The sequence below is a fragment of the Ovis aries genome, chromosome 3 (genome assembly GCF_016772045.2).
Source record: "Ovis aries strain OAR_USU_Benz2616 breed Rambouillet chromosome 3, ARS-UI_Ramb_v3.0, whole genome shotgun sequence".
NCBI lineage: Eukaryota > Metazoa > Chordata > Mammalia > Artiodactyla > Bovidae > Ovis > Ovis aries.
Window position 1 is genome coordinate 60,147,377 of NC_056056.1, and position 8,886 is coordinate 60,156,262.

Genomic DNA, 8,886 nt, shown 5'->3' on the forward strand with positions numbered 1-8,886 from the left:
GACTGGAGAATTATTTCTCTCCCAGAAGTTACCATCAATCCTTTTTTTTAAAACTTGGTTGTGAAATCAGTTAACCAAAGGGGAAATCTCTCAGCTCTCCACTTCTGCTTTTGAAGGCCATAAAATAAGTGGGAGAAACCAGCAGACAGTATACCCGCTTGGAGGCACAGCAAGCCATCCAGGGATCCTGTTCTCTCCAGCCAACCTTCATTGCCCAGGTACCACTTTAATTCTTCTTTCTGACTAGGTCTTAAGGGAGTCTCGCTCTCTTTTCCTGTCTTCCTCCCTCTTCTCTTCCTTCTCTGCCTGACAGCTGGGCTTTCTGCAAAACTGCCAGCTGTGTTATAATACCATAACTTGCAAAATTATAGGGGAATTAATATCACTTGTCTAGCAGCTTACATCTGAGAGCTCGGGATCCTACCTCCACCCCAGATCACTTAAGAGATCCGCTCCTGGTTTGGGCTTGGTTTAGCAAATGCTTTACTCTGGACCCCTGTGGCTCAGCTTGTAAAGAATCCACCTGCAATGTAGGAGACATGGGTTCTATCCCTGGGTTGGGAAGATCCCCTGGAGAAGGGAAAGACTACCCACTCCAGTACTCTGGCCTTGAGAATTGCGAAGAGTCAGACACAGCTGAGTGACTTTCACTTACTCTGAACCCAAAGGATGACTTTCGTGCATTCACTCATTCATTTGAAAATGGCTTCTTTGCTTGCCTGCCAGGTACAAGATGCTGAGGGCAATTCACATGTGAAGAAGGCAGCCCTCATGGGGACTGGCATGGCAAATGGTCACTCATTTTTCTCCTCTTTGCACAGGTTTCTGAAACAGCCATGGCAACCGTACCTGAACCCATTAATGAAGTGATGGCTTACTACAGGTCAGTGGGAAAATTGACACCAATTGTGCTAGCAGGGCTTTCCTCTCAAGAATGGATTTTTATATGTGCTTAGAGACCAGATTTGTCTCCCAAACTGCCTCTTACAGTGGCAAGCAGGGTTCCAAGTCAACCTGGTTTAAGGACTGATGTCCCACTGCAAGTCCAGCCGTGGCACCCCTAGGCCACCCAGATCCTGCTTCAGGGGCTTCCTGCAGATGGAAACAGGAAAGAAAGATTCCAAGTGGACAATCCAGGGGACCCCTTGGCAGATTTGGCTTAACTGAGGAGGAAAGCTCAGATTTTCACCAGGCTGGAAGTTAGGTCTCAGGATAAAACAGAGAGCTCAGACAGCAACGGGTACCTGCCCTCTTCCCGTTCTGTCCCATGTATACTACCGTGGCAACTACCTGCTTCAGGCAGCCCTAAGGAACACGTTGTTTGCAGTTTCCTATTGCCCAGCTTCCCAGGTGGCTCAGTGGGTAAAGAATCTGCCTGCAATGCAGGAGATGCAGGAGGCGCAGCAGACATGGGTTCGATCCTTGAGTCCAGAAGATGCCCTGGACAAGGGCATGGCAACACTCCAGTATTCTTGCCTGGAGAATCCCATGGACAGAGGAGCCTGGTGGGCTACAGGATTGCAAAGAGTTGGACACGACTGAAGCAACTTAGCACATATGCATTGATGGTGAAGATTATCATTGAGGAAGAAAAGCTAATCTTGTCCAGGAGATGTAATTGAGCAATTTTTCTGTTTTTATTACAGTGATGAGAATGAGCTGTTATTTGAGGTTGATGGCCCCAAACAGATGAAGGTGAGTCTATGGGCTTTGATCCCAACATGTTGAGGGGCTCTGACAGAGGAAAGACTCAGGGAAGTGTTCTGGGCCGGCTTGTTCCTATGGAATTTTGTGATGGAATGACTTTCTCCTCTTCCAGTGAGACAAATGGAAGCTGGCCACTCCGCAACTCCCACGCCACCAGTGTTTCGCTGAGGCTTGGTGATGCTGGCCATGCTTGCAGAGGCTTTTAGAAGGGGAATTTAAGTAGAGATAGTGCTTGCTGTCTCGTGTTAAGAAGACAGTTCAGGCTTCCAAGCAAATTTAATTCTTCTTTTAGGAGAGGTGTTCAGCTCTAAAAGTGATGAAGCTACATTAATCACTTGAACTGAACCTGACCCAGAGATGATGACCTTGGGAATGAATATGTCCGCCTCCTTTAAGGGTGGGATTGTTTTTTGCTCGCTGAAGTGGAGCTTAAAGACAACAAGTCATGATGTAAACAAAAAGTTGAGTTTGGGAGTTACGAGAAAATTATTCACTTGCCGTTGGATCTTGAGCAAGTCATTTTACCCCTTTGATCCTCGTCTGGATAATAAGGGTCATAAGCAGGATGATGTCCGAGACCCTAGCATCCTGCAATCCTTGGCTGAGATATTACCAGCAGGAGCTAAGTTTATCTCGCAGAGGACTGTTTCTTTGTATGTGTGTGCTCACTCACTCAGTAGTGTCTGACGCTTTGTGACCCAGAGAGTATTGTTGACCCTCCAGCTGTCCCTCCTCTTCTTTAAGTGTAATAGCTTCTATAATCTAATAACTCTCAGGTAGTCTAGCCATCAGCCGAGCTAGCTGGCGCAGTTGTACCAATTAGCAGGAAGCTGTTCTCTCTGATGTTTTTAGTTTGTGACAACCTCCTCCAGCCTTATCAAGCATTCCTGTCTTGTTGAAAGTTCCTTTCTTTAAAGATTTTAAAACTAGCATGGCTGGTTTTCTCCAGCCCTAGATGGAGCCCAGTTTCTCTGTCCAGCCCTCCCTCCCACAGCCTCTTGCAGTATTCTGGCTCTCTCTCATGGGGCCTCTACTCTGGGCAGAATGTCCCTCCCACTCAGCTTTCCTCTGTGTTGTTACAGGTCTCTTGAGCTGTCCTTCAAATTTTTAAACCATTATTATGTCTTGCAAGCAACTTCAGTTAAGGTTTAATGCAGTTAGTTAAACAGTTTCTCTGAATTGAGGAACTATTTCGCAATAGTCACCACTTTTTTGCAGGATGCTTATGAGGAAGCATTTGAGAAAAAGATTGTAGAGAACACTGTTGATTGGGCAGAGGCATATTGAAAATCTAATCATCATGGCCATGAAAAATGAAATACATAACATTGGTGCATTACGCTTCCAAAAAGATAAATAGTGTAAGAAGGTATAAGTTTATGGTTAGGTGGAGCGTGTATAAGAAAAGATAAGGTAAGAATGGATTTATTCTAGAAGAATGTTGTATACTGCATTAGAAAGCTTACATTATGGCTTAGGGTCTGCCTCTCACTGGCCGCTATGTTTTTGGATAAGCCACTTAACCTCTCTGGGTTGCGGAGAGATGAAAGTTTATCTTTAGAAGCTCTGTTATCTCTTCCTTGGGCTTCCCAGGTGGCTCAGTGGTAAAGAATCTGCCCATCAATGCAGGAGATGCAGCGGGTTTGATCCTTGGGTCCAGAAGACTCCCTGGAGGAGAAAATGGCAACCCACTTTAGTATTCTTGCCTGCAGAATCCCATGGATAGAGGAGCCTGGCTACAGGCCACGGGGTCTCTGAGTGTCAGACATGATTGAGTGGCTGAGCATGCATGAATCTCCTTTCTCCTCCTCTCTCGTGTCAAAACGGGAGTCGTCTGGCCCAACCACCTTCCCACACTGACTTCTTTGGTCCCTTCACAGAGCTGCACCCAACACCTGGACCTCGGCTCCATGGGAGATGGAAACATCCAGCTGCAGATTTCTCACCAGCTCTACAACAAAAGCTTCAGGCAGGTAGTGTCGGTCATCGTGGCCATGGAGAAGCTGAGGAGCCGTGCCTACGAACATGTCTTCCGTGATGATGACCTGAGGAGCATCCTTTCATTCATCTTCGAAGAAGGTACCTAATGAGAGCTGAGGGCAGACATGAGATCGCTGGTCATTTCCTTCTCAGAAGCCATAACCCAACAGTCATAACACCCCCGCCTCCCCGCCTGAGGCTGAAACCCTTTAAAAGTAGAGGGCCCAGTAATGAGAGGAAAACAGAGACACCTAGAAACCCAGTTAATCATCTCTTCAGTTGAAACTCGTCTTTTTTTCGTTTTGTCTTCCATCAGATTGATTTGCTCCCTTAAAAGATTTTTTAAGGAATTCTTCCTTAATGAAATAATGATGTAACTGACTAATCATGCTATGCATTTTAAAATTATGGAAGCTTTTCCAGAATTTACAGACCTGCATAAAATGGTACCCAAAATGTTACATTTCAATACACTACTGTATAAAAGCCAACTTGGTGATGGTTTAAGTCTCCTTTTTAGTTGTTGAAACTATTCTTAAAATAGGACCTTGGTAACTACTCATATTTGCAAAGCAGCCAACCATTCTGTATGCTTTCATTTACATTATATCCTGCGAATCTCAGAATGTCCTTGTTGGGCCACATCTGTTGCCACCACCATTTTACATAAGGGATTCCATGGCTCATCCACGGCAAGTAATAGAGCTGAAGTTTGAACCTACATCTTAGGGTGCCAGGCTCAGTGTTCTGACCCACCCCAACTTCTTCTCCACTGATGTAATCAAGCATCAGCTAGGCATGCTCAGATGTCCTCCAAGGAAACAAATTCTGCCTCCCATCATCACCTGGGCATCTCCCTAAACAAGGTTTGTGTTCCACATTTCAGAGCCTGTCATCTTCGAAACATCCTCCGATGAGCTTCTGTGTGATGCAGCCGTGCAGTCAGTAAAATGCAAACTCCAGGACAGAGAGCAAAAATCCCTGGTGCTGGATAGCCCATGTGTGCTGAAGGCTCTCCACCTCCTCTCACAGGAAATGAGCCGAGAAGGTACCTGGGGACTTTGTCTCTTTTCTTGGCCTCCTCATTGCTTACTAATTCTCTACATTTTTGACAGAGCAGACCATTAAGGAAAATGATCCATGGCAGTGAAATTGCATATAATAAAGAACATGCTGGGGCTTCCCAGATGGCTCAATGGTAAAGAATCTGCCTGTCAATGCAGGAGACACAGGTTCAATCCCTGGATCAGGAAGATCCTCTGGAGAAGGAAAATGGAAACCCACTCCAATATTCTTGCCTGGGAAATTCCATGACCTAGAGAGCAATAGTCAAAGGGTTGCAAAGAGTCAGACACGATTTAGCAACTAAATAACAACAATAAAGAAGGACATGCAAATGTTCTGTTTGGATTCTAGTGATGAGACCACATTGAGTCCCTTAGTACGTTCATTTTTCAGCAACAGAGGTGACTCTGAGAAATTAGACTACTCCAGCAAGCCCAGGACCACTGCCCAGCCAAGTCATTTAATGGCAGTGCTTCTGTTAGAAAGAGGTCATTTGATGGACATGACCTAACTGCCTGTGGGTTCTTTCTTCCGGTTGTTGGGGTTTAAACTAGAATGGTGAGGAGATAATTTGTCCCTCCTCATTCCCAACCCTGCCCCCCCACACCCCTAACATCTTTCCCATCCAAAACCAGATGGTTCCTTAGAGGGAAACCTAACTGACAAGCAGGAACTTATATCTCTCTACTGTCACTGGCAACTTTTTTCTTTTTCTTTTTTAACTTTTCTTTATTTTTGGCTGTGTGGTTCTTTGTTGCTGTGAGGGCTTTTCTCTACTTGTGGTGAGCTGGGGCTACTCTCTAGCTGTGGTGCATGGGATTCTCATTGCAGTGACTTCTGTTGCTGTGGAGCATGGGCTCTAGGGTGAGGGGGCTTCAGTAGATGGCTCATGGGCTCTAGAGTACAGTAGGGCTTGGTTGCTCTGCGGCACGTGGGATCTCCCCGGGCCAGAGATCGAGCCCATGTCTCCTGCATTGGCAGGCAGATTCTTTACCATTGAGCCACCAGGGAAGCGCATGTCACTGGCATTGTTTCAAGTCCAGGGGTGGCTCACAGGTTGCAGGAATCTGTCTGGCACTTTGCCACTGTGGCTGAACCCTGTATGCAGGGGTGTAACCAAGGGGGCAGCTGAAAGGAACAGCCAGACTGTTCTCTTCAAAGGGTGCTGACCTTGAAGAGAAGCATCCCTGAGGGAAAGCATCCCGGATCAACCAAGCCAAGACAATCCTGTTTCTTTAGAACAGTGTTGTGAGCGTGACCTTTGGGCCTCTAAGTGAGACAGCTATAACTAAAGAAGACTAAAAATGTATGTCTTTTCTTTGGAACCACTTTTCCGAGCTAAGCTTCTCCTTTCCCAGGTTCTTCCCACTTTCCTGTTTACAGTCCTGAAATAGATCCATGCCCAGTGTCTTTCAGGAGCCCAGCTTTATCTCTTTTCTCAATTTTCACGTTGATCATACTGTTCTGTTCTTGTGGACCAGTCAGGGACATGAGAGCTTTCTCCTATTTTTAAAAATTAGACCCCTGATTTTTCATTGCCACTAGGATGAGTCTTTGAGAAGCCCCCAGACCATTTGAGGGGAAAACCTGTTTCAAGAAACTGAAGCTGCTATGATCTGTGGGATTACCCTATCTGTTAGGCTGTAGGAACCTCAGTGTGGGTTGCCATAGGAACCTCAGTGTCAGTTCCCACAGAGGATGCCATACTGTATGAGTCTTGGGCTTGGGGTTCAGGGATTGGGCTGACCCTGCAGTGCCATATCCCTGACGCAAGACCCCTCTCCTCTACCTAGTGGTGTTCTGCATGAGCTTCGTACAAGGAGAGGAAAGAGACAACAAGATTCCTGTGGCCTTGGGTATCAGGGACAAGAATCTATACCTGTCTTGTGTGAAAAAAGGTGATACACCGACCCTGCAGCTGGAGGTGAGTGAATACCGGGGGCTGAAGGTCCTTCTCAGGCTCTTCTGGGGCATCCCTAGCCATCACTTACTTCAAAGACAACTAACTTTCCCCCTTCCCCAGAACCTCTGGGAGTAGATCTAAATGATAATTTTGCATAAATGGAAATTAATTTAATGTAAGTGTCAAATGCATGTAGCTTTTACTCCCATCACACAAAAAATAAATTATTCTGCAGAATTTCTTCCGTCTTGGCACCCAACAGATTATACATTGTTAGAATTCTTCAATTTGATGGGACTTCCATAGTGGCTCTTGCCTGCCAACGCAAGAGATTCCAATTAGACCTCTGGGTCGGGAAGAACCCCTGGAGTAGGAAATGGCAACTCACTCCAGTATTCTTGCCTGGAAATGCTATGGACAGAGGTGCCTGGTGGGTTACAGTCCATGGGATCGCATAAGAGTTGGACACTTCTGAGTGACTATACAACAACCATCATTTGATAGATGACACTTTGGGGACTTAATCAGTTCAAGGGACCAGTCACTGCCATCTCCACTGCACTCCCAAAATCACACCTCCTCCTCCCACCAGTTTCCCCAGCAAAAATTTCATGTCCAACTTGAAGTCATTCTAGCCAGAGCCATGAGGAAAAACACAGGATAAGTCCCTGGAAACTAGCTACACCTAGAAGCTTTTACCTAATTTTCACTTTTGAAAACATTTCCACCTATATTATACACCCTAGCATTTGATGCGAAGTTTCAGAGAAGGATAAGTGTGTCTTCTGTCACCACACAGAAGGCCAGGGTCACAAAGACAACTCAGGAGTCTGGCTCCCAGACCTGAGCCCTGCTAATCCATTTTTAAACAACCCAGAGAACAACTTTGTCCTGACCAGGGTAGAATGTCTTTTCCCTTTCCTTCTTAAAGATGTTAATTTCTGTTTTGCTGCAGGAAGTAGACCCCAAAGTCTACCCCAAGAGGAATATGGAAAAGCGATTCGTCTTCTACAAGACAGAAATCAAGAACACAGTTGAATTTGAGTCTGTCCTGTACCCTAACTGGTACATCAGCACTTCTCAAATCGAAGAAAAGCCCGTCTTCCTGGGACGTTTTAGAGGTGGCCAGGATATAACTGACTTCAGAATGGAAACCCTCTCTCCCTAAAGAAAGCCATACGCAGGGAGTCCACGTGGGCTGAATAACCCCGAGGACTGGCAGAAGGGAAGGGAAGAACACAGCCGCAGCCTGAACCTCACTGTTGTGTGATCCATGCCCAACTGCCTCCCCTGCATTAGTGCTTAGAGATCTCCCCACCAGCCGGGAGGAACAATCCCCTCCTCCCAGTGCCTATCCTCGGACCCCAGCCACTGAGCCACCCCTCTCTCACTTCTACTCACTCAAAGCCAGCCTGGCAAAGACCATGGCACACTAGAAGAAATCCCCTGTCCTTTGCACCCAGCTTCTGATGAGCAATTGCTTAACTATTTATTTATTTATTGATGGGTTAGTCTATTTAATTTAGTTCCAGGGGGCCAAGAAGCAGCCACATCTGTGAAAAATCCTAGCCTTCAATAACTATGGAACCAATTTCCTTTGGGTTAGTGCGCCATCCTTCTGTCAAGTCCTTTCACCAAGCCTGAAAGCATACAAGCTCAGATTATTTAAACAGAATTATTTATGAATAGGGAAGAATTATCAGATTGTTCAATGATTCTGAAATAAATTTCACTGAAAACAAATGTTTTTTCCACATGGTCATTGACTTGTCTCAGATCTGATGTAGAAGAGTAAAGATGAATGGAGTCATGAGTGTTCCCCTTGGGGAGTTAGAAACCCACTCCTCATCATGGAATGCAAAGCGCTTAGCAACATCACTGGCCAGCAAAGACCAGCTTGAACACCCTTCCCTTTCTCTTCTGTTATTCAACAAAAGTATATATGGTACACAAGTTTCCTCTGAAAATCAGGATCAGCTAAAGTATTATAGGGAGTAAGGGCTGGTGGTAACAGCTGCCAAGTGTTTCTCTATTCATTTATTCAACAAACACATCTTAAGCCAGTGTTATGTCCTAGGGGCTGGAGTACAGAAACCAGAAAGGTAAGGCATTCCTAGTTAGATAGGGAGTGAGTGAGTGAAGTCGCTCAGTCGTGTCCGACTCTTTGCGACCCCATGAACTGTAGCCTACCAGGCTCATCCATCCATGGGATTTTCCAGGCAAGAATACTG

General features: G+C 45.8%; 1 protein-coding gene across 1 annotated transcript; it reads left to right on the top strand.

Annotated features, from left to right (window-relative positions):
* Positions 1-202: 202 nt before the first annotated feature.
* Positions 203-7,968, top strand: IL1B (interleukin 1 beta). The gene is given in 7 exon segments (NM_001009465.2): positions 203-218; positions 822-883; positions 1,647-1,695; positions 3,588-3,786; positions 4,574-4,735; positions 6,546-6,676; positions 7,611-7,968. Coding segments are annotated over 6 exon segments (801 nt in total). The 5' UTR covers positions 203-218; positions 822-836; the 3' UTR covers positions 7,824-7,968.
* The last annotated feature ends 918 nt before the right edge of the window (positions 7,969-8,886 follow it).